This window comes from Pantherophis guttatus, chromosome 17 (assembly GCF_059756535.1).
Source record: "Pantherophis guttatus breed Tessera chromosome 17, ASM5975653v1, whole genome shotgun sequence".
In the NCBI taxonomy this organism is placed as follows: Eukaryota; Metazoa; Chordata; class Lepidosauria; order Squamata; family Colubridae; genus Pantherophis; species Pantherophis guttatus.
This window is the reverse complement of record NC_142079.1, coordinates 16,004,680-16,029,175: the sequence shown is the minus strand read 5'-3', so window position 1 is coordinate 16,029,175 and position 24,496 is coordinate 16,004,680. Positions and strand designations below refer to the sequence as shown.

Sequence of the window (24,496 nt, the reverse complement as noted above, 5' to 3'; positions counted from 1 at the left end):
CCGCCCGGCGGGGCCTGCTGCCTCCCCCCCTCGCGCCGCCCTCGCTGCCGCTGCCCTCCCGCCGGCGTCGCCCGGGCCTTTGTTCCTCCTCGCGGCCGCCGCCGCCGCCGCCGCTGCCGCCGGACTCGCGGGCGGACGGGCGGGCGGGCGCGCGCGCGCTCCCCGCCGGGCCCGGAACTGCTGGAAGGCGCGGGCGGCGCGCGGGCGGCCTCCTGACGGGCGCGCGCCCCGGCCCCTCGACGGGGAAGTGGGCGCGCGCCTCCTGCCGGCCGCCGCCGGGCACAGCAGGCAGGTAAGCGCGGCGCCGCGGCCGCCCCGATGGAGCGGGTGAGCGAGGCGGCCGCCGCCGCCGCCGCCGCCAGCAACCCGTGCGGCGCGACCCCGCCGAGCTGCTACACGTACCAGGTGAGCCGGCACAGCGCCGACCTGCTGCACAGCCTGAACCAGCAGCGCAAGAACGGCGGGCGCTTCTGCGACGTGCTGCTGCGCGTGGGCGACGAGAGCTTCCCGGCGCACCGGGCCGTGCTGGCCGCCTGCAGCGAGTACTTCGAGTCGGTCTTCAGCGCGCAGGGGCTGGGCGGCGAGGGCGGCGGGGCGCCGGAGGGGGGCGCCGGCGAGGCGGGGGGCGGCCCCGGCGGGGGCCCCGGTCCCGGCGGCGGCGGCGGCGGGGCGCGCGAGCTGGAGATGCACACCATCAGCTCCAAGGTCTTCGGGGACATCCTGGACTTCGCCTACACGTCGCGCATCGTGGTGCGGCTGGAGAGCTTCCCGGAGCTGATGACGGCCGCCAAGTTCCTGCTGATGCGCTCCGTGATCGACATCTGCCAGGAGGTCATCAAGCAGTCCAACGTGCAGATCCTGGTGCCGCCCGCCGCCCGCCCCGACGTCATGCTCTTCCGCCCCGGCGCCGCCTCCGCCGCCGAGCTGGGCTTCCCGCTGGACATGACCAACGGCGCCGGCCTGGCGCCCAACGGCAACGGCATCGCCGGCATGCCCGAGGACGAGGCCACGCGGGCCGTGCTCTCGGCCGCCGCCGCCGCCCAGGCCTCGCTGCCCGTGCTGCAGGGCGTGGAGCGGCTGCCCATGGTGGCCGGGCCCCTCTCGCCGCCCCTGCTGGCCTCGCCCTTCCAGAGCGTGGGCGGCGCCGGCCCCTCGCTCGGCAGCAAGCGCGGCCGGGGGCGCCCCCGCAAGGCCAACCTCCTGGACTCGGTGATGTTCAGCGCCCCGGGCGGGCTGCGCGACGCCGGCATCCTGCCCTGCGGCCTCTGCGGGAAGGTCTTCACCGACGCCAACCGGCTCCGGCAGCACGAAGCCCAGCACGGCGTGACCAGCCTGCAGCTGGGCTACCTCGACCTGCCCCCGCCGCGGCTGAGCGAGAACGGCCTGCCCGGCCTGGAGGACCCCGAGGCGCCCCGCAAGAGGAGCCGCACCAGGAAGCAGGTGGCCTGCGAGATCTGCGGCAAGATCTTCCGGGATGTTTACCACCTGAACCGGCACAAGCTGTCGCACTCCGGCGAGAAGCCCTACTCGTGCCCCGTCTGCGGCCTGCGCTTCAAGAGGAAAGACCGCATGTCCTACCACGTCCGCTCCCATGACGGTTCGGTGGGGAAGCCTTACATTTGCCAGAGCTGTGGAAAAGGTTTCTCTAGGTAAGAGAGAGAGAGGCGCTGCTGGGTTCAGAGATGCTGAGGGCCAGGCCCCCCCTCCCCCTGGGCGCCCCCCAGCCCCCCCTTCTCCCCCCCCAGGGCAGCAGGTTGAGGGAGGCAGGCAGGCAGTGGGGACAGGGGGCTCTAGCCCACCCCTCCAACCTCCGTCCCATCTCCCCCCCACACACCTATCCACACCCAGTAAAGAGGTTTTATCACCTCCCCGCTCTTCAAGGAGGGGTGAAGCCATCCAGGTGTGCAGGGACCTGGCCTGTTCAGGGACCGCGGCTTGGATCTCCTGGGCCCTTTATTATGGCATGTTGGAGCTGTGTCCAGCTAGGCTTGTGGATTTAACGCTTTGGGTTCTGTTTTTTGGAGAGGCCCCACCTCTACAATGGCCCTTTTCAGAGCGGCACCCAAAGTTCAGCCCACTTTTGGCCTTTTGCACAAAGTGCTTTGCCCTCTCCGCAAACGGTTCCTGAGCATCAGTTAGGGGCTTCCACGCTCTGGGTTGCAGCCTAAAGAGGAGGGAAGCATCTTCAGGATTGCAGATGGGTCCACTGCAGGGATGCCCGACCTTGGCGACTTTAAGACTTGTGGACTTCCAATTCCCAGAATTCCCCAGCCAGCTTTGGAATTCTGGGAGGTTTGGAATTTGGAATAATGCTTTAAGTTCACAACTCTTAAAGTTTGCCAAGGTTGGACAGCTCTGGTTTACTGGGAAAAAGAGGAGGGCTTGATTGTCATTGCCACTGCTCCCCCCTAAAAAGGGGCCTGTACTTCCTGTTCCCCGTATTATTATGGTTTGCACACATTGGCTCAAAGGTCACGTTTCCCAATGGTTTCTCCTGAGTAAAAATTTAGATCCAGATTACCTGCTTGGGGGAATCAATCATACTTTTACCAAGGAAATCCTACTCTTAAATTACTGCTTGCAGGCTTGGGAGATTCCTGGGCCCTCAACTCCATTAAGGTGATGAGAGCAGATACAAAGTGGGAGCGGTCCGGGCAGGAGGAAGCTTTGCAGGGCTGACTTTTGCTAGCATCTAAAGCAGAGGTCTCCAACCTTGGCAACTTTAAGACTTGTGGCTGAGGAATTCTGGGAGTTGACGTCCACAAGTCTTAAAGTTGGCAAGGTTGGAGACCCCTGGTCTAAAGGGAGAAAATGACTCTAAGTTCACATTATAGACTGAGCCAAATCAGATTTGGGGCATGGCTTGAGTTATGCAGTCAGCCAATCATAGTGTGCTTCTCTTCCACTTCAGGGTGAGGGGTGGGCAGCAGGCCAAAGCAGACCCCTCGCCCTGTCCCCAGACAGCCCTGAGTCAGGACTGCTGACAAGTTAAGAGGTGGCCAAATCGAGGCAATTGTGGATCTGAAAGAAATGTGACTTTGGGAGAGCCCTTTAATTAATGTCCTCCTTTCCTGCTTGATCCGAGTACCTCACTTTGGTTGTCCAGACAGGGCAACAAAGCCCCTCATTCAGGACCCTCCCATTTAGGGACAAAAGAGCCTCATTGAGCCTGGCAAGAGTCTTGTGTGCATCTGCCTAGGAGCGGGCGGTCAGAATCCGTGCCATAGCCCTGCTTGGCAGCCGGCGGCCTTAGGAACCTTTTCCAGGTGGCCCAGACGCTATTTTTCCTTCTGGCGTGCCTGGTCTGCCTTGGCACAGAGGAGCTCGAGGAAAGATGGCAACTGGGGCACCCTGTGAAGCGCATATGCAAGGCTCCCCTTTCTGAAGAGTCCTCAGCGTCTCAGAAAGGGCCTGGCGCCCCTCCGGCCTCAGCCTGAGTGGCATCTCTTCCCAGACCTGCCCTTCACGACACAACAGTCACAGAGATGGACGTCTTCCTGGCAGCCCCATTGCCTCTGCGGAGCCAAGGGTACCTTTTCCTTCCTTTGACCTGCCCCTGGGGAGCCTGGATTTGGCCTGCTTTCCTCAGGATGTGGCAGGGGCATTCCCAAGTGCTTGGTGGCAAGGGGCACTACTCTTGAGTCAGCCACTGCGGAGAACGAGATGGGAGCAGCCCTGTGCCTCGTGGCCTGGCATCTTTGCAGCTCTCTGAAGAAAGGGAATGCTCCTTTTAGGCTGTTTGGATGTCCACAAGAGGGCTCTTGCACCAGCTTCCTTGAGGGCAGTCCTGTAGATGGAAGTAAGTGCCACTGAACTTAGCAAGGCTTCCATCCAGGTAAGTGGGTTGAGGGTTGCTGTCTTTAGAAGAAAGACATGGGGGTAGTTGACATCAGCCACAGTACAGCAGCTCTGCCCACAGCAGTCCAGAAGATCCCACGCAATACCAGCCAGGCTGTTTTTTTAATCCGAAGTGGGTAGAATCTGCATGAGGGGACCACGTCTCTTGAGCTTCCCATATTCTTGCATGGTAGGCAAGGCTTCCAGGAATTTGGGCCAGGGGTCCCCAAATTCGGCAACTTGAAGACTTGTGAACTCTGGCTAAGCTATACTGGTTGGGGGATTCTGGGAGTTGAAGTTCACAAGTCTTAAAATTGTCAAGTTTGGAGATGCCCGATTTGGGCCTTTGTGCATGAGACTGCCTGCGATCTTGATGGTGAGATTCCTGCCTTTCGTCCCCGTGTGTGATCTTGCCTGATGGCACACAGTACCTGAAGAACTATAGTATAGCTATAATATAGGTTCTGCTGCTTGAGCAGGGGGCTGGACTAGAAGATCTCCAAGGTCCCTTCCAGCTCATTCATTCTAAAAGAATGAAAGTGAATGAAGCTCACTGTGGGGAACACTTTTACGGCAGGGCTCTCCAACTTTCGCAACTTTTAAGACCATGCTGGTTGAGGAATTCTGGGAGTTGAAGTTCACAAGTCTTAAAGTTGCCAAGGTTGGAGACTCCTGCCATAAAAGCGTTCCCCACAGCTTTCCCCTCTTCAGGTGTTGTGTGCCATCAGGCATGATCGCACATCATGATCAAAGAATTTTGGACCTCATGCTTTTGCACAGAATCTGCCGTTTTGGGAAAGAACAAAGGGTCTCCTGGCCCAGTCTTGCAGCCCAGACTCACAGAGCAGGATGGGGTCTCCACCAGCTTTGAAACGGGGTGTAATTTTAAGAAGCAGCAAAACGATAACGAGCGAAATCCTTGAGGATTTCCTCCACTTATAGAGGTGTTTCGCCATTTCCAAGTTCCTCCCCAGGGTGGTCTGGAGGTCTAATAAGTGAAAAGAGTCCCTTGGGGCTATTAGTCTCAGGCTCGCTGGGTGCCATCCAGCCGCCATCCCTGGTTTTCCCAGGAACTCGGTACAGCCTGCACATTTTCTGACCGAGAGCTCCCAGAAGCCTCTTTCTGCCTTGTGCTGGTGCAGGAAAGGAGGACCTGCTGGATTTGGAGGCCACTGAGTCCAGGAATGACTACTAGAAGGCCCAAACAGGCCTCTCTGGGGCTATAGCCCACCACCTCCCCTTCCCTCAGCTGAACTGCAAGCCCCATGGGAGAATTCCGCTGAGCTGCATGGGATGGCTGAGGACAGAGAAGCCGGGGAGGGTCATCTCGTTTCCAAGCAACTTCTGATTGCCAGGCTTTCTTCCCACACTTGTTCAAACTCCTCTGGTGATGCTTGAAAAGAAGAAGCTTGTTTGTGGTTGCGTTGCCTGCTGAACGGGATCTGCAAGCACCAGCCAAATGGTCTATTCAGGTGCCTGTCCTTTACACACCTCCCAGCAGCTGTGTCCAGTTGATGTTGATGGGTGAACTCAGAGTCCAGCAGAAGGACATGGCCTGGCTAGTCCAGCCGGGCATCAAATCCTAGAGGAGCAAATCGCCGTAACAGAGTTGCTGTTTCCCCGAGTGACTCTCCAAGCCACACAACAATCCTCCATGCTGGAAGCATTCCAGAGAATCCCACAATTTTATCCTATCTTCTGACCCAGAATTTTGGAGGTCCAGGCACCGACCCCAACAACTCTTCTGCAGTTGCATGAAGGTTCCTGCAGAGCGATGGCGCTCAAGACCATTTGGGGAAGATTTCAGATGTTAAACGATAATTATAGAGATGTATTTTAAATCACAAACGAAGGCGATTCGTGGTTTAGATATTTTAAATCCTTCGAGGTGCCAACTGATGCTTAAACATAGAAAGGAATGTCACTTACTAAATCTTGTGTGCGTAAGCTTGCATGTGAGTTTTTTTTAAAAAATAGCAACTTTTTTTTTTAAGATCCTGAAGAAAGAAATTTTCTTAGGGTGGGAGAAAGGGGGAAATGCCTCCCTGAAGATGGCCTGCAAACCCTGCACTCCTTAGATGTAGAAGTTATTTAGCATATGGCATAACGTGCATGGACTTGGGCCATTAGATTGTGATGTTGGTCTTTGGACAGGCAGGCCCAGCCCAGGTGGCTCAGAGGTCTCCTCTAGAACAGTTTTGGCTGCAGCCCTGCCTGGAGGCCACTAGTGTCTTGGAAGCCTATGCAGTTCATCTTCACTCGTGGCATGATGGCCTCCTGGTTCTTCAGGAGATTGGTGGGTGGGCAGGGTCTGTGTAAATGTGGCGCCTCCACACCTCTGGAGGTACCTTGAAGAGAGTGTGGTGGTTGAACTGTGTGTCCAAGGAGTAAGCTTGCAGATTGAGTCATGCTTGTCCTTGTTTTTCTTTTCAAGGCCTGACCACCTGAATGGGCATATCAAGCAGGTGCACACATCAGAGAGACCTCACAAATGTCAGGTAGGTGTCCTGGGATGTGGTGGAGGTGTTCGTTAGAATAAAACAAAGCATGCGTTTGCAGAGAAGGTGGAGCCCTGGGGTGGCCGTTGCTTGCAGTAGAGTCCAGAGGCTGTTGGACCTCTTGGCTGCTTCCTGATGTCGTCTTTGGCTTCTCCAGCTGCCTTCTTCTTCTTCCCTGGAAGACCCTTCCTCCTCCCCAGCCTTGGATCTCTTTCTTTACAGCTTGGCTTTCCCCACTTAGACACTGGGGTTCTCCGTTCCTTTGTCTCTTCTTCTGCCTATTCACCAAGAACTGGCCGTAGCTCGGGGGCAGCACTAACTAGCCCTGAACACCATTTCCTGGATGCCCCCTCCCTGCCTGAGCAGCCTTCAGAACATGACCTTGGGAATTGGTTGCTTCTTCCTTGCTTTCTCTCGAGACTTCTTGTGGCTGAAGCAGAACAGGAGCAGGCAAAGCATGTGCAGAGTTTTCCTTCCTGTGGCCTGAATTTGTTTGCAATTGAAGTTTAAAGCACAGAGAGAATCCACTGAAAATGGAATTTTAATAGGATTTGAAGAAAAAAACTCCTTCCCCTTTGCACTAAAAGCAAGCAATTTAGAAACGGCGAAACTCTTGTCCAGCTGTCAGGATGCTCCAGGGCCTTACTGTGGCTGCAGGGGTCTTTTTTTCTCTTGCCCACAATTGTGCAACCCACCCACCCCATTTCCTTTCCCCCATTTCAAGCATGTTGGGCCAGCCTTTCCAGCCTGGATACTCTCAAGAGGGGGGGCTTCAGCTCTCGGAATACCCCAGCGTGGCTGCTACTGCTGAGAATATTTGGGGAAGGGGAGGGAAAGGCACAGATTGACTGGGTGCTGGGGGAGGAAAGGCTGGTTGAGCCCCAGAACTCTGGTGAAAATTAACTGGGATTAAAGGAGATTAAGCATCCCCTGAACATCGGTTGTGTTTTGGGATTCGTTAGATTTAATACAGATAATCTTTGACTTATGACCGTTCGTTTAACAACAGTCTGAAGTTTCAACAATGCTAAAAAATGTGACTTATGGCCTGTCCTCAAAGTTATGACAGTTGTACCACCCCCATGGTCATGTGACCGGATTTCAGGCGCTTGGCTTGCATTTACAAGGGTTGCAGGGCCCTGCAATCACATTATCACAATTTGTGACTTTCCTGCCGGCTTCTGACCAGCAAAGTCAGCAGATTCACTTAATAACCATGGTAAAGAAATGGTCGTAAAATTGATTCCAGTCAAGTGATGATCTTCTTAGCACCCACACTGCTTAGCGATGCAATTTCTGGTCCCAACTGTCATAAATTGAGGTCTAGCTGTAATAGACCCCAAACCAAGATTGGGAGGGCTGCAGGCTGCAGGTTTGGGAGGGGTCTGTGTGTCTCAAAAGAGCCTGAACTGAGTAAAGTTAAAAGGGGGGGATATTATTTTAAGCTGCTGTGGGATTCGTAGCATATTCTGTTAGAAATGGGAGATAGCCATCTGATGTCACAGCCTCAATCAGTCTTCTGGAATCAACCAGGAAAAAGGGGGAGAGGAAATCACTCCCAGCAACCCTGCAAATGGGGAAAAGAAGATAAATTCTTTTAATTGGCTCTAAGAAGATTGGCAAAGTTAAATGTTAGCAGGTTTCTTTTGGGAGGAAATGGCCGTGGGAATGCTCTGCAGATTTTTACTTGCCGGAAGTGCTGAACGTTCACCAGGAAGGGAAGTGGGCTTGTTCGGGGATGGTGTTTGGCCTTGAAAGATGCTGAAACTAGCATGAGTTTGGGAGGGGGGGAGGGTCAGGGCTAGGCTCAGTTGTTTTCCAGGTTAGCCTGTTTGGGTGTTTCTCTTTCTAGGAATTGCTAATTGCCAGTAATCACAACCGGTGCTTTAGACATACAGTAGCTGTGCAAAAGCTGTTCCTTGCCATTGTCATCGGCTGTAAATTCAGGGACAGCCAAGGGGTCTCTTGATGCGGATCTGCTCTTTCAAGGAAGTCCAGAACAAGCTGAACCCCAATCCTAGCAGCATCTCCACCTTGTCTGGACTTAACCTCAGTTTATATGCCTTTGTCCGGCCCTGGCAGACTTCGGCAGGCAGCGGCAGCTACTTCCATTCAGATGTGGGGAAGTAGGAACCCAGCTGGGTCTCACCCCATTCAACAGGGACTCTGCCTGAGGGCTCCTCAAGTCTCGTGTAGATGTTCACAAGTGCTGGGAACAAGCTGTTGGCACCAATTTCCGGTAGGGGATATCCCACTCCAACAGGAGAGACGGGCTCGTTGTAAAACAGTGCCCCAGTCTCAAGACTGCCAGGAGGTTGGAAGCAGGATACCGTGCTTGATGGGGCTGAAATCTTGGGAGGTCCAAGAACAGGTAGAGCTGAAGTTTCACATTGAAATCCCAGCACAAGTTACCTGACGGGGTAGATGCATGACCCTTCAGATGCCCTGAAGCTAGAAGGCCTCTGCATTCTTGTTCAGCCAGAAATAGGATGTTTGAGGTCAGCCATGAGATTCTCCAAGCCAAGGGAAGTTTTCTTTAACAAGGGTCTGCTTTATTGCCTGCTTTAGTCAGGGATCCTTTTTGACTATTGTGGGTTCTCCATCACTGGAGGTTTTTAAGAAGAGGTTGGACAGCTATTTGTCCAGAATGGTACAGGATCTCCTGCTTGAGCAGGGGTTGGTCTAGAAGACCTCCAAAGTCCCTTCCAACTCTGTTATTCTGTATTCTATTCACCTGTTGATGAGCAAAGGGCAAGCTCTGCTTACCAGACTCCCTTTTTCCCTCCCAATATTGGGAGGCACCCCCTCAAATCCTGCCTAGCTAATCAGCCAGCCCCTGTGACTTACGTTTTTTTCTCCTTGTGGCCTAACGCCCAGATGTGAGTAGCACTTCTATGCTTAATATAGAAAGCAACCCAGCTGTTTGCAGAAGAAGAAGCAAGTGTAAGCAACCTTGCCATAGCTGGTAGCACCAGGTGGGCTGGGTCCGGAGGTCACTGGGTTGGAGAAGACAGAGATGGCCATGCATAGCCAGGCCTAGGGAATCTCACGATGGGGCTGACTGAGAGTTTGACTGAACGATTGGTAAAAAAATAGTATATATTTTTCATAGTTATTCTTTTTTTGTTTCTTTACTAGAATACCTTGTTCTGGTATGTGTAACAAGGTATGCAAACGGAAAAAAAAAAAGAAATAATTTAAGTTTGCTTCTCTTAAGAAGCGACAAGTACATTAAATTGCATATTATATTTTCAACATTGGAAATGGCTCTTGAATTGAAGTTTTTGGTGATTAGTAAGTGTACTTACACTTGATGAATTTATTTATGTCATCATATTTTTATGCCTCATAATCGGCACCTTAGGAAAGAAACACGGCATCCTCCTTAGGACTCGATTCCCCCTCCCATCCTCAGGGACTGTCTTGATTGCAGGTAGCCGAATCTGTCCAGCTGCAATTTCTGCCCAAGGCAGTTTGATCCTCTTCGGTAGGAAAGATGCCCCCAGGACTGAAAAGTGCAACCACAGTTTAGGAAACTCTGCTTCCTTTAACAAGAGGAGCTGAGATCGAAACAGAGATGCTTCCAGCTCGCTTTCAGTCCGTTCGGCCGTTCCCTTGTTCAGAGGCCAAGCAGTTCCCAGAGTTGCTGGCTGTTGTGTCTGGTGGATGAGCCCAGATCACAATCACAGTCCAATCCTTCTGAGGACTGTTGACTTGAGAACAGAACTTCTTGGGGGGGAGGGGCTGGGGGGGGCTGGTTCAGACATTGCAGCAAAACTGTTGATTTGGGGTAAACCTGTCCAAGGGTGGAACCTCCCAAAATGGCTAGAGAAATGGGGACTTAGTGCAGGAGTTTTCAGTTGGTGGTCTTCTCCCTCTCGCTGCCCTCCAAGTGCATCTCTTCCCCTCTAGCCAACGGGGAGAGTCTGGAGTGGGTGGGTTGTGAAGACCGATACTCTTCCCCACTGATGTTGATGTAGGAATTAGTCTTCGTTTTCTAATCTTTCTTACTTCCTGCCTATTAGCAGGAAAATTCCAGCTTCCAGGGGATAAACTCAGAGACCTCTACATCCATAGAACAGTTGAAACTTCAAGAGGTATTTCTTAAACACTGTTTATTGTTTCAATATAAACACACTTCTCTTTGCTTACTATATTTGCCATGCTTGACAGGAAACTACTGGGCCTTTTACTTATTTACCACTGTTGTTAAGAACAGGGGTCTCCTGTGATGTTTTACTCTTCTTTAAAAGGCATTAACGTTTTGTGGTTTATTTTAAACTTTCCGGGTCTTGCTTGATAGCTGACCTCTGCAGTTTGGATCTTGTATTTCGGCTTCTCTTAACATTATTTTTATTTTACCTTCCAGTCTCTTAATTTTGACTGGGAATAAGCTGTCATTTGGCATCAAGAGAGATGAGCAAATTAAATACTGTCTTAAGGACTGGTCGCTGGGAATTTCTCTTGAAGGAGAGGGGGGAATAAATTGGTGGGATTTATACAGACCATCCTGAACCCTCCTGAGATCATTGGGTGGGGGGTAATTGCTTACAAATGTAGGACAAGAGTCACCTTATTGGGGAGATGGGCAGCATATAAATTTAATACATAAATAAATAAAGCTATAACTTTTCTTCCTTTTACAAGTAGTTCCCAACGTAACATATTACCATTCGTTTGATGACTCTTAGAGTTTAGGATCAGTCCTTACACCTACAACTGTTGCATTGTCCCCACGGTCACATGATCCTGTCCAGCAATCCGCTTTCATTCACAATGGCTGCAGGATCCCAGCCATTTGCGACCCTCTCAGTCGGCTTTGACAAGCACAGGCCATAGGGAATCCGGCAGGAAAGGCCACGAATTATTATCACGTGGGTTGATCTCGGTTAACATAATGACTGCAGAAAAAGTCATAAAACTGGATGTGGTCATTTGATGACCACACCAATTAGCGACTAATTTTCCCATTCTGATTGTGGTCGTTAGTTGAGGATTTCCTGTATGGCCATGATGATAGCTATTTAATGGAGCTCTGAAACATATGATGGGCTTTTTTTAATGGCCAACTGCCTGGTAACTTTCCACTGGAGTCATAAAAATTGCCTTTTGCTTTTCATGGGTGACATTGGGCATGGGAAGCGATTGCGAGGAGGAAGAGCTTTCACATGCCAATCAAGAGGGATGCTTTGGGGGAGGACACCCCTATGCCCCCCCCTCAAAAGTCTTTTCTTCTTCAGATCCAAAGGGCTCCCCTCCCAATGATTGTGAAACGGCACTTTTAATAGGACCGCAGACCCCTCGGCATTCTTCCTGAAGTCTCTGCTTCGGCTCCTCTTGGTGTTTTCTCCCGTGTGCTCTTTGGCTCAGTGCCAGGTCTTCGCTTCACTTACCTGAAAAGGATGTCACCTTTTGGCTTTCATCGTTTGAAATCCCAGAATCCTTTCCTCGTGCAATGTTAGCAATCCAGGTTGCACCCACTTGTGTTGTAGACACAAATGCTATTAAATACGCCTCAGTTCTCCAGGAGCAGGTCAGCATCCTCAGCTGAGCATCAGAAGATCCCAAGGGATCCCAAAGATCCCTTTGATGCCCGGCTACCAGGCTTAGCTGCATAGACCTTCCCTTTTCTTTTTTCTTTTGTCCTTCCATCATAGGCTGGCAGTGCAGCTCCTCCCAAGGCAGAATTATTTGCCCAACAAAGATCCCTAAAAATTCTGGGAGACTTTTTGATACGAAGGAGAAGAGCTCAGGCGGAGAGAGTTGTCCTGCTGCAGACTTGCTTCCCAGCTCGTCCTGTGGCTCCTCCAAGAATTCCTTGTTGAGGCCACCCCAATTGGTGGGGTGAAAAGTCCTGAGCGAGTGCAAAGTGATTGCCACTGTGGCCAAATCGGGACACATTGGTATCGAGATGTTAGGTTATCCTTTCCCCCAAGTATATGAAGGCACCACTGTTGTTTTCTTGGCAACTTTATAATAGAATTCTTTATTGGCCAAGCGTGATTGGACACACAAGGAATTTGTCTTCGGTGCATAAGCTCTCAGTGTACATAAAAAATACATTCATCATGAATCATAAAATACAACCCTTAGTGATAGTCATAGGATACTAAATAAGCAATCAAAATCATACTAGGAAACTAAATAAAACAATATAAATCGTAAAGATAGAAGCAACAAGGTTTTTGGAAGCAATCAAGAAAAAGAAGGCTGTTGATTGTGTGTCCGTGGGAAATGGTTTGGAGAAGTTACCTTCACGGCCATTTGCTTCTTGGCTTCTCTAGCTGTATCTTTCCTCTCTGAACAGAAAAAGGGGAAAAAAACCAGACCGTTGAATGACCATCTCTCGCTAGGGAGGAGCCCTCTCTGATGGGGCTTTGGTTGGGTCAGCTGTGATGCGGCCAGATCTCCGTGCAAGGGCTCAGACTTGGTTCTTCTGATTTAGGGCAGTCCTGGTCATCCTTTGATTCTAGCAATTGAATGGGGGGAGTGGGGGGAGGTCTGTTGAGCTTGGGCCTGAGGCAGAAACTGGGCTATGACGTAGTCTGGGTTTGGGCATTACAATCCTGCCATTGTGGGGCTATAACTAAGGATGAATTACGGGCTCAGCCAACTGCCTGACTCAAAAATCTGTGGTCAAGCAACCCCAGCAGAACCTAATCCCTTTCTGCCCCTGCCTGGCTAATGTCCCTCTGTTGCCCTCCACAGACCTGCAACGCTTCCTTTGCCACCCGGGACCGGCTGCGCTCTCACCTGGCTTGCCACGAAGACAAAGTTCCCTGCCAGGTCTGCGGGAAGTACTTACGGGCCGCATACATGGCGGATCATTTGAAGAAACACAGCGAAGGACCAAGCAACTTCTGCACCATCTGCAACAGAGGTAATGGGTCTCCTGCTGTTGGTGGGCTAAGAGGGTAGGGGGGTGGCTTCATTCAAGCTGATTGATGTCTCAGGAGGAGGAGGAAAACAATTCTTCCATTCAACAGAAGGATGTTCCTCTTGAGGTTGTTGTTTGTTCACTCTCGGGCACAAAAGACCCCCAGATCTGGCCCTGCACTGCCTCTTCCATTGCTGGAGCCCTGGTGCTTCTGGACGCTCATTCAGGCCTTCCAGGCACCAGGGGGCCAACATGAAGCTCTGGGCATAGAGCAGGGGCCACCTATGCATGAACCAGCACCCCGTCTTGCTCTCTGAATCACCTCAAAAGGTGGATGAGGCTGGGATGCGGGGGGGGGGCACCCACACATTCCTCCTAGTGTGCAGGGCAAACTAGGTCCTTCTGCCAAATGAGGACACGGCAGCAATGTCCCTCCACAGTGGCTGGGTGCGTCACTCTGCAAGGCGTGTTTTTCTCTTAGTCAGAAAAGTCTCCCTGAGCCCGGAAGAATCTGCCCCATTGCAGCCTCGGGGCCGTGACCTAAGTTTGGTTGTGCTCCGTGATCCTTCCCCACCCTTTTTTCCATGGGGAGTCCCTCTGAGCATGCCTAAGATTGCAGCCGTAGCCAAAAAAGAAATGGTTAAAGGGCTAAAGCTGCTTAGTTCTTAGATGGCTCAGTTTGGATGTCGCAAATAATGACTGCCAGTGATATCAGTGGCAATATATTCTTTAGACTCCAGGCGGGGCAAAATGGTCTTTCTCTGAGAAACCTGCTCCATTTGTGGGAGTGTGGGAGGCAAGAAAAATAGGGACCTGTAGTTTAGTAGATCAGGGGAATGCTGTAGACATAGTATACCAGGAGATTAGCAAAGCAGTCAGGAAGCCTCTCATAATTTTCTCCATAATCAAATGACAATGTGTGAGCTGGACCATACTACGATGACATAAATAATTGTACTGAATGGATCCCCTTCAGTCGAGGGTCACTTGGAGTGGGCTGTCCCGGGCCCGGTGCTGCTCAACATTTATCAAGGACTTGGATGGGAGAGTTGAGGGGATACTTGCAAAGTCTGTAGATGATACAGAACTGGGAGGATGGATAAAAGGGATTCGTCTTCTTTTCTTTTAACGACCCCATAATCCCTTGTGGGGTGGAGTCTGGGTAACTGAATGGAGCTAGCAGAGTGTTCCAATGGCCGGATGCCCTTCCTGTCGCCAGTGTGGAGTTTTTGTTCAGCAGATGTGCCTCTCTCAGTGTGCCCAGAGAGAGAAATAATTGCTTCTACCTAGGGTCGAACTCGCAGCCTCCTGATTGTGAGGCGAGAGCTACACCTCTAGGCCACCGCACCACTCTATGGATAAAAGGGATTAAAGAGAACAGTTCAAAAAGATCTATCCAGGGCATTCTAGTGTCTAACATGATTCAACAGTGCCATGCAGATGCTAAAAAAGCACACGGGATGCGTTCATAGGAGCATAGGGTCACGTCATGGGACCCAATTGCTCTCTTCTACCCAGTCCTGGTCAGATCCCACTTGAAGTGTTGTGTCCAGTTCTGGGCACTACGATAGGAAAAGGGCCCTGGCAAATTGGATCCAGTTCAGAGGGAGGCTGCCAAGATGAGGAAAGGTCTGGAAATACCTGAAGGCTTGTCCCTTAGAGGAGCGAGTGGACTTTGTTGCCCCAACAGGTAAGGCCAGAACCAGTCTGTTAAAACTACAAGGAAGGAGGTTGAAGTTAGACATCTTCCTAAGTGTACAAACTGTCAGCCAGTGGAACAGGCAGCCAGATCAAGTGGCAAGTTCTCCTTGCTGCAGGCTTTGAGACAGAGACGAGATCAGGGGTCTCCTGATCAGCAAAGTTGGCTGGGGAATTCTGGGAGTTGAAGTCCGCCAGGCTTCAAGTTGCCAAGGTTGGAGACCCCTGGACTAGATGGCTGTCTGTCAGAGATCCTGCACTGAAGCAGAGGGTTGGAGTGGAAGACCAGGGAAATGAGGAGGGGGCTAAAAGCATCAGTCCTATGAAGGGAAAATGAAGGAATTGGGGATGTTTAGCCTTGAGGGAACATACCAGAGAAGGAGAAGGACAGCAGTCTACAAAAAAGCAGAGGAGGCCACACCATATTGTAGAGCAGTTGCTGGGGAATTCTGGGAGTTGAAGTCCATGAGTAAAGTTGCCAACTTTGGAGACCCCTGTTGTAGAGGACACAGATTGATAGGCCAAAATTGTAGGGGAACTGATGGTGGCCGATCTCAGCAAGAGCTTCCTAGGCGTAAGACCCATTCAAGAGTGGAACTGGAGATTGGGGAGGGTCAGCCCCGGTGCCGAGAGCCACCGCTCTGAGTGAGGCTGGGCATCCTTGTCTTAAGATGCACCTTCTGGTTGGATGAATCTATTTGCTGATTAGTGTTCAATATTTGAGGTTAACTTGCAGGCAGCAGGAGGGAAGTCCATCCGGGGAAGCTGCAGAGACTGAGAAGAGAGGAAAAGGTAGCTGAAATGGGGTTTCGGGAGGCTGATCTGGGGTGGGAGAAGCTGCTTGAAGACACAAGTGACAGGATAGGTTGCTTGGTGGACATCTAGACAGCACGTTGGTCATTTTTTATCTGCCCAGCCTCTTGCCCTTCTGGTTTTCTGGTTGAGGAAGATTGAAGCTGGTTCTTCTGGGTGCTCCTTGGCTGCCCTACCAGCTTGGACCCCTCAAACACCCCAAGGGCCCCTGTAGAGCCACTTAGGTTGACAAACAGGTTCCTTCTGCACCCCAACTCCAGGCCTTCTGGCCCCCTTGGACTCCAGCTCCAGTCTAGGCATTGCGCCCCTGGTCACCCCATTTCTTCTCTGCTGGGCCTCTTCCAGTACCCACACAGATGAGTTGGTATCTCCTGCCACCTGGTTGGGATAGGACCAGTCCAAAGATATTTTTTTTTTAATTTGATTTATATGCCGCCCTTCTCCGGAGACTCAGGGCGGCTTACAATGCGTTAAGCAATGGACTTCATACTTTGGTATATTTATACAAAGTCAGCTTATTGCCCCCACAATCTGGGTCCTCAGTTTACCTACCTTAGAAAGGATGGAAGGCTGAGTCAACCTTGAGCCTGGTAAGATTCGAACTTACAGTAATTGCAGGCAGCTGGTGTTAATCACAATGCTTTTAGTCTGCTGAGCCACCAGGCCCAATTGCCAAGTCCCCAGTCCAGCTTCCTTCAACTGCTGTTCTACGTTTCAGCCAGATGGCCACTGAGTGTCACATAGCTCCGGCTACTGATCCCCACCCTGCGGCGTTTGGTTGACTCTGGCAACTTATAGAGAAGGTCGCTTTAACCTGGCACTGTGTTTTGCCTGCGGGGAGGGCTGTGCCAGCCCCCCCCCAGGACTGTTGCCCCCTTAATTGAGATAGAACAGCCTCTGGTACTGGAGCTGCTGAGAGAGAGACTGCGATGCAAGGACCCCAGAAGGATAGATACAGTACAGATACAGATTAATAGAGTTGGAAGAGACCTTGTAGGTCATCTAGTCCAACCCCCGCTCAAGCAGGAGACCCTACACCATTTCTGACAGATGGCAGTCCAGTCTCTTCTTGAAAGCCTCCAGTGATGAAGCTTCCACAACATCTGAAGGCAACTTCTTTCCATGGGTTGATTGCTATGTCAGAAAACTTCTTTTTATTTCCAGGTTGAATCTCTCCTTGCTCAGTTTCCATCCATTATTCCTTGTCTGGCCTTCAGGTGCCTTGGAAAATAACTTGACCCCTTCCTCTTCCCTAGTCCTTCTCTTCACTAGACTAGCCGTGCCCAGTTCCTGCAACTGTTCATCGTATGTTTTAGCTTCCAGTCCCCTCATCATCCTGGTTGCTCTTCTCTGCACTCTTTCTAGAGTCTCAACATTTTCATTATAGTGTGGTGATCAAAACTGGATGTAGGACTCTAGGTGTGGCCTTAGATAGAAAGGAGGGCTGCTGTAGTGGTGGGGTGGGGGTGGGGGATGGCTTGGAGACAGACCCCTTTCTCCCCACAGGAGGGGCTTTGAGCTGCTTCCGGGTCTTCCAGCTGGGCCCCTCCTGCTTTCCATTGAGATGAATGTGCTTCCTGGGCAGAGATCTGATTTGTGGGGGTTCAGTTATCCTGCGGATGCTATTTTTCTCTCCTTCCCCAGCAGAGGAAAATGCCCGTCTCCAACCTCACCGAAGGAGACTTTTGGGCAGAAACATGGGGCAGGTCTATTTCAGGAGCCAGGTCTGATTGCCTTGCGAGTCACACCAGATTGGTCTTTAGGGGGGCATCACACAAAAAGCCTTTGAAGTCAAAGCACAGTCAGAGCCTGCCATCTTGGATTCTGCCAGGGGGGTCCTGAGAGGACCCCGGCAGACCTTGAGCCCAGCCACGTGCCCTGCCAAAGGGGGAGGCTGCCAGTTATCTGGGCCTGACAACCCTCAATCCTCCGGTTTGCGAGCAACCTATTGGTGGCATGGCTTCCTTCCATTTCAAGATCAGGAATAGAGGAAAACTGCAGTGGAGGCCCGAAAATGGACAAGTTGAGGTTAAAATCAAAAAATGCCCTGAAGTTGGCCCCACCCAGATGTGTGACTGGCCCCACCCAACCCGTTGGCAGCTCTGCAGCTCTCCCCTGGCATTCAGAAACACGTTTTGCAAGTGCTTCTGCGGTTTCCGTAGGCCCGGAACAGGACAGGGGCCTCCTGCATTCAGCTGGACTGGTTGGCTGGGATTCCCTGGAGCTGCATGTTCAGGAGGGTGGGCTCGGCCCCTCTCGGCCCCACCCCACTCATCCAGGGGGCAAGACCAGGGCTCTTGTCTCTGATGCCCCCGGGTGCCATGGCTGCAGCTGCACTGAACGGGCACAAGAGCTTCCACAGAGAAAACGGGTTTTCTTGCAGCGTGAGAAGTAATAGCTCATTTCTTTACAAGGGGTCCTCGACATACAACCATTCATTTAGTGACCAAAGTTAGAATGGCACTGAAAAAAGTGACTTGTGACTTTTGCAACGACTGTTGCAGCATCTCCATGATCACGTGATCAAAATTCAGACACTTGGCAACTGATTCACATTTATGACGGTTGCAGTGTCCCGAGTCATGGGGGTCCCCCTTTGCGACCTTCTGACAAGGAAAGTCAACGGAAGCTGGATTCACTGAACAACCATATGACTAACTTAACAACTGTGGCAAGAAAACTGGTGCAAAATTGACAAGTGTCTCGCTTAGCAACAGAAATTTTCGACTCAAGTCGAGGAGTAGCTTTACTTGCTTGCTATATTTAGCGCATCTGTAGAAGCAGCATTTTGCACAGGCAGCATAAAGACCCGGACCCAGAAATAGCCTTAAATAGCCAGTCAGTTTTAAATAGGGGGAAAGCATCAGAAAAATGGGGCTGTCGGACATTTCTGAGGATGAGATGGTCCCATTAAACCAGCAGGCTGTGGGGGCAACAGGGGTCCTGCACACAGCACCCCCCACCCCAAATAATCAGACGGAATGGGCAGGTTGCGCAGGCGCTTAATAGGGCTTATTTTGGGCGCATGCTAGGGCTTATTTTCAGGGAACACACGGTAGGTGACACTCTTATTTAATCCAGAAGTTCTGTGGCTGGTATAGAGGTTTCTGGTGTCCCAAAAGTTTTACAACAATCACTCTATCCAAAGTAACATCATGCGATTTTCTCTCTCAGGAAAACAAGAGAAACTGGTTTTTTTCTTGATCTTCTAAATGAAGGTTTCGGCCTGGTTCTCTCCACTAACGAAAAATTAACCATTAAAGACATGAGAATGGCATGTGAGCCATGAGCTTCTTGGCTTAGGGCTTTGCTTTGCTGGCTGGGGAATTCTGGGAATTGAAGTCCACCCACCTTAAAGTTGCCAAGGTTGAGGAAGTTACCAAGGTTGAGAACTATGGCTTCAGGGGTAGAAGGGTCTGGGTTTTGCCCCTCTGCTTAAGGGTCTCGGGCATTGGCATAGAGAAGAGACTCCCTGAAAGGGCAGGAAATGCGAGCAAGTCGTCATCAGAGATCCTGCTGACCTTAGGAGGCCACTGTCTGCAGGAGAGAGGTCCTCCTGCAACGGGAGGGGACTTTTGTTTTCAAATGCCACCTGACTCTTCCTGGGGGGTCTAGTGGTGTTTGACCAACAGCCAAGAAGGTGGAGAAGGTGGGATCGTGTTCTCTGCGGAGTCCTTTGAGTCTCATCCCTGCCACCTGACACCCCTGGTGCTTTGCTGGTGGGGAATTCTGGAGAAGTTGTCCTGTCTTGTACCAGACCTCCCTTCTCCAGGAGATTTTTCCCCTCTTCTACCAGAAGACGCATCTCCTTGGTCTTGATGTGTTGGCCAGAGTTTCTCACTTCGGCCTGTTCTGGACTGCCAACCAGATATTATAGGTTCCTCCCAGAGCAGAGCACCAGGTATTCCTGGTGTGCGATTTTCTGGAAGGGACACGGCCATGAATGGATTCTAGAGTCCTGGCATGTCTTGCCACAGCATCGGCTGGGCCTGGAAGCTCCCCTCGTCTCTCTGAGCTTGGCTGTTTCCTTGCAGTGGTTCGCTTAACAACTGTGGCAAAAACAATGGTAAAATAGGGAGAAACTCACTTAACATGTGCTTTGCTTCGCAATGGAAATGTTGAGCTCCATTGTGGTCATAAGTCGTAATGAAAGTAACGTCATCAGTGCTAGCGCTAACGCTGATGATGTTACCTAATTAGGTCATGAAACGCCTGCAAGAAAACAACCAAGTTCAGAGAGCACCAAGGATCCTCATTTCAGCCCATGCTACAAATATTCTCCTTTGTTGGCTCCATCATTCCTGGGCCGTTTCCCCCCCAACAGAGGGGCACAAAGGAGAGGCACCCTCTGCAGCTTGCTGCCTCTTCCAAGACCCGTCGCGCCAGTCCTGGGAGCGGCCGGAGAGGTCCGAGGGGAGACAGGCAGAGGTGCGTCGGTGCTGGTGGCAGGATCTCATCTCCTTTTGTCTTGTTTAGGTTTCTCCTCTGCCTCCTACTTAAAGGTCCATGTTAAAACCCACCACGGTGTTCCCCTTCCCCAGGTCTCCAGGCACCCGGAGCCCATTCCGAATGGGGGAGCGGCGTTCCACAGCGTCAGGACCTATGGCATCAAAGGCAAGCGACCCCTCCCCCGATCTCGGCGTAGGACTCTGGTGGGGGGGACACAGGTGGGTGGCCAGGGGCCCGTCACGTGGCTGAGGACAGGAGCGAGCAAAGGACTTAGGGAGCAAGGGAAGGCCGTGCCCAGGGCTCCCGCCGGCTCTGCGAAGGGAGGCCCCACTGGGATTCTGAGATGCTGCTGTCTCTGGGGGTGGGGTGGGAGGGGTCTGTGTGTCTGCCTCACTATCCTGCTGAAGAGACACAGATCAGCTGTTCCCATTCTTAAATCCACCCAGGGCTCAGGGCATCCCTGGCCCCTCTAGAATTCTGTTGCACAGGTTGGGTGTTTCTTGCATGGAGAGCAGTTTTTGAAGCATGTGTTCTGGTGTTGTCTTTCTGACCATCAAATCAGTGTTTCCCTCACAATGAACTCCTGGTATTTTCCAGACAAGGGTGTCCCCCCACCCACCCACCTATCCCAGACTGGCAGCCTAGGAAAAACTGCATTTTCTCAATGCGTACAACTGGAGCCTTCAAAGCCTCCGGCTGACCTCTGGCATCCATGTTAGCATCTGTAGCCTAGGAAGTTCAGGCTGCATCCTGGATGGGGGGGAGGGGCTTAATTCTCCCCCTCCTCCCTTCATGCATGCTTCAGGCCTCATGGCAACCTTCCCATTGTGGCAGGGAAAGAGGAGAGCCCTAGCCTGGCGCACCTGTGGGCAGAAGACCAGGTGTGGGAAGGCTGCTCAGTGTGAGGACAGCTCAGCCTTCTGATGGACAGCTTGGTGGCCCCCAGACAGGTGGTCAGCCGTGGATGTCTGGGAGGTGGTGCAGCTCCGGCTGATCTCGTGTTAATGTGCAGGGAGGCTTCAGGCCCTGTTAGCAGTTGAAGGCAGTCATGCCCAGTGAGAGTGGGCAGAGGGTCCTGGCTTCTGAAGGCTGAGAAGACAGTTGCATCGTGCTTGGAGTGCCCACCAGAGCTTCCAGGCTTTTATTCCTAGGGGGGGAGAGTGGCCCGTCCTCACCACCCCTTTGTCATGCTTGAATCGAGCCTGTTCTGTGGGCCTGCTGAGGGAATCTGGGTTTGCCTCCTGAGGAAAGTAATTAGAAGTTGTTGCTTGAGGGACCTTCTTCTCCACTCCTTGTCCTCTTCTGTGCCTCCTCAGTTGCCTCCCCCATGTGGAGCGGGGCTCTAAATCATCTCTGGCCGGCATGGCATCGCTACCCATCACCCCCACTGGTTTTGAGGTTGTCTTTTGGCTCAGGCCAAAATGGGACTTGATTGATCGTGTTGCGAGGTTTCATTGATGTGGGATGTTTTCGTTCATGTTTGGGTGCAAAAATTGTTCTGCCAGGGCTGTTCCGCAGACCAGTTGCTCCTGGGACAGCTCGACCCTCAGGTCTGCCGGCAGTATTGGAGCAGTCTTGCAGGGACCCTGCCCCCCCTCCCATGCGCGGCGTAGCAACGTAGGGTAGCCACTTCCCGGTTGGGCCATGCTCACTCAGAATGGTAAATCCTAAACCAGAGTTCACACAGGACAGATGCTGCTTTCACACATCACAGGCTGTACCCAAAGAAATAGACTCTAGGAGACTTCCCTGCATGGCCTGATTCAGCCCACGTATGAAGACGGTGGCTGGGATCCCAAAGAGACAAAACCCCTGAGCCCAAACGGCTGAGTGGAGGAGCCCAGCTTGGGGTCGTGTCTGGGCAGATGAAAGTAAACCTTCGGGGGGGGGGGGTCCTGACATGGCAAAGAGATGCAGTTATAGGCGGGAAGGGCAGTTAGGCCTGGCCTCTATTTTATGGGTTAGGGAGTGGGGGCGGGGGGGTAGAGCCTAGAGGGTGGCCCATCTGCTGCATCTCTCAGTGCGCTTGACTTCCAGCCAGAGAAGCGGCTGAGCCTTTGGGGGTCTGCAGGCAACATCCCTCTGCAGCTGCAGCCAGATTCTCACATACGGCTTCTCCTCCTAGCTTGGCCTGGGATGCTGCACTTCCCGGGCAGACACCGGCTTCTCTATTGTGAATTTGGGGGGGGGGGGGAGTGTCTTGTTTTCCGTTGCACTTTCACACCATGAACACATCCTCCTTGCCCATAAAGGTGCCAGCAGCTGCAGTAGAGAAGTCCAGGGGATGAGACTTTCACAAGCGGATTGAAACGTGGGGTGGGACATTTTGTTGCATGTTGATGACGTTGCCATCTTGAAGGACGATTAGCCCAAGTCTGGAATCTGCCCTGGACCTCAGTGGGGCCAATTTAGCTAGGAGCCTCTTGGGGCCGTTGTGTGTGTCCCTGAGGGCCTAATGAGGGATGCTCAACTTTAAGATTTGTGGATTTCAACTGCCAGAATTCCCCAGCCGCCAAGGCCGTTTGGGGAATTCTGAGAGTCGAAGTCCACGAGACTTAAAAATTGCCAAGGTTGGACATTCCTGGCCTAAGGCTTTGCGGTACTTAAGGTAGCTGTGGCTGGGCTTCTCAGCTAGACTACCCACTGCATGGAATAGAAGGGGCGTCCCTGGGAAACGGGTGGCCACCGTCGGGTTTGAAAACCGCCATTTTCTTTCTCTTCCTAGAAGGCCAGAAATGCTCACATTCGGACCAGATTGAGAGCTCAGATTCCTACGGAGACCTCTCTGACGCCAGCGACCTCAAGACGCCCGAGAAACAGAACGCCAACGGTTCCTTCTCCTGTGACATGGTGGTCACCAAAAACAAATTGGAGTCAGAGGGGGATAAGAAGTACCCCTGCCCCGAATGTGGCAGCTTTTTCAGATCCAAGTCCTATCTCAACAAACACATACAGAAAGTTCACGTCCGCTCCTTGGGGGCCCCCTTAGGGGACTTGGCCTCTGCCTTGGGGTCCCCTTTCTCCCCCCAACAGAACATGTCTCTCCTGGAATCATTTGGGTTTCAGATTGTGCAGTCCGCATTTGCCTCGTCTCTGGTGGATCCAGAAGCCGACCAGCAAGTGATGGGGCCAGACGCAAAGTGAGGCGCCTTGGCTCTTAAGAAGCAGCAGTCAGTTTTTATTTTCTAGAGAAGATGGCTGTGAGATACCAGATGCAGTTTTAGAGTGGGGAGAGGTTGACTTAAATTCCCTTGAGGTGTCCACCCTTCCTCCTCTTTCTTTTCTCTCCAAACCCTTCCCCGGATGGAGACAGTTTTCAGCTAACAATCTGCGAAGTCCCTGTATGAGGGTGGAGATGTAGGGGGTAGGGGATCTTGAGCAGAAGGCTGGCAGAGACCTGGCTCGAAGACCCCATGAACAAAAGAGATGCCCCAAAGCTGGATCCAGAATTTGGAGATGTCCCGCTTCAGCTGGCAAAGATCCCAGCGCTCCTCTGCCCTTCAGCCCTCTCTGCTCAGGATTCCCATCTTGTCTGCTCATCCACACATTCCCCGTGGTACCCGGTAGGTAGCATGGCTGTTTCCTTGGAAAGGAAAATCCACAGGAGGCCAGCTTCTCAAAGCCAGCCATGGTTCAAGAAGACAGGGCAATTGGCAAGAAGCAAAGAGGTGCCACAGGAGGAGATGCCACCAGATTCCCAAGCTGACCAGAAGGCTGCCCGAGACCCCCCGGAGGGCATAGCAGCAGCTTCCCGGAGGACCTTGTGCAGGGACGCCTCAGTTGTGTGGCTGGCTTGTTTTTCTGATCCTCAACACTTGGCCATTGGTTTCCTCTCTCTCCCTCTCTCTCTCTCTCTCTCTCTCTCTCTCTCTTATAATTATGGTTATTATTATTATTATTATTACATTTATGATTTTAGGACCTGTTGTAGTGATTTGCTACTGAGATGCCTTCCAGGGCAATTATACAGAGAGCTCTTAAAGCAGCAGTCATGTTAGGATAGGATTAATTTTTTTTAGATGTATCATAATTAAAACCTTGCCTAGTTGATTGTTTTTAAGTCTACGGGATAATATAGTTATGCAAAGTGAAAGAAAGTTGGGGGTGGGAGAAATAAGCTTAAACTTTAAAAGAAGGTAAGAAGGCACTCTTGGTTGGTTGATGCATAAAGACCTCCAGAAGTTTTAACATTTTCAATTAGATGATAACGTTTTTTTGAACCACCAACCTCCTGTGCAAATAGAGAGTTCACAGAGTGATTTCAAAGCAGAAAATAATTATTGGATTGGACTGCATTAAAGAAGTTAGAATGTTACTTTATAAA

The 24,496-nt window shown here is 51.8% G+C and overlaps 1 protein-coding gene across 12 annotated transcripts; it reads left to right on the top strand.

Annotated features, from left to right (window-relative positions):
* Positions 1 to 209: 209 nt before the first annotated feature.
* PATZ1 (POZ/BTB and AT hook containing zinc finger 1) lies at positions 210 to 24,496 on the top strand. Of its 12 annotated transcripts, none has more exons than XM_087880604.1 (6): positions 212 to 1,649; positions 6,272 to 6,335; positions 10,361 to 10,432; positions 13,044 to 13,215; positions 20,200 to 20,390; positions 22,901 to 24,496. In XM_087880604.1, the coding sequence occupies exons 1-6, from the start codon at positions 319 to 321 to the stop codon at positions 23,159 to 23,161; spliced, it is 2,091 nt and encodes a 696-aa protein (XP_087736730.1). In that variant the 5' UTR covers positions 212 to 318; the 3' UTR covers positions 23,162 to 24,496. The 12 variants fall into 12 exon arrangements, with proteins under 12 accessions (XP_087736735.1, XP_087736730.1, XP_087736729.1 ...); XM_087880603.1 differs by having other exon boundaries at positions 22,898 to 24,496; XM_087880599.1 differs by having other exon boundaries at positions 216 to 1,649; positions 10,364 to 10,432; positions 20,200 to 20,337; positions 22,898 to 24,496.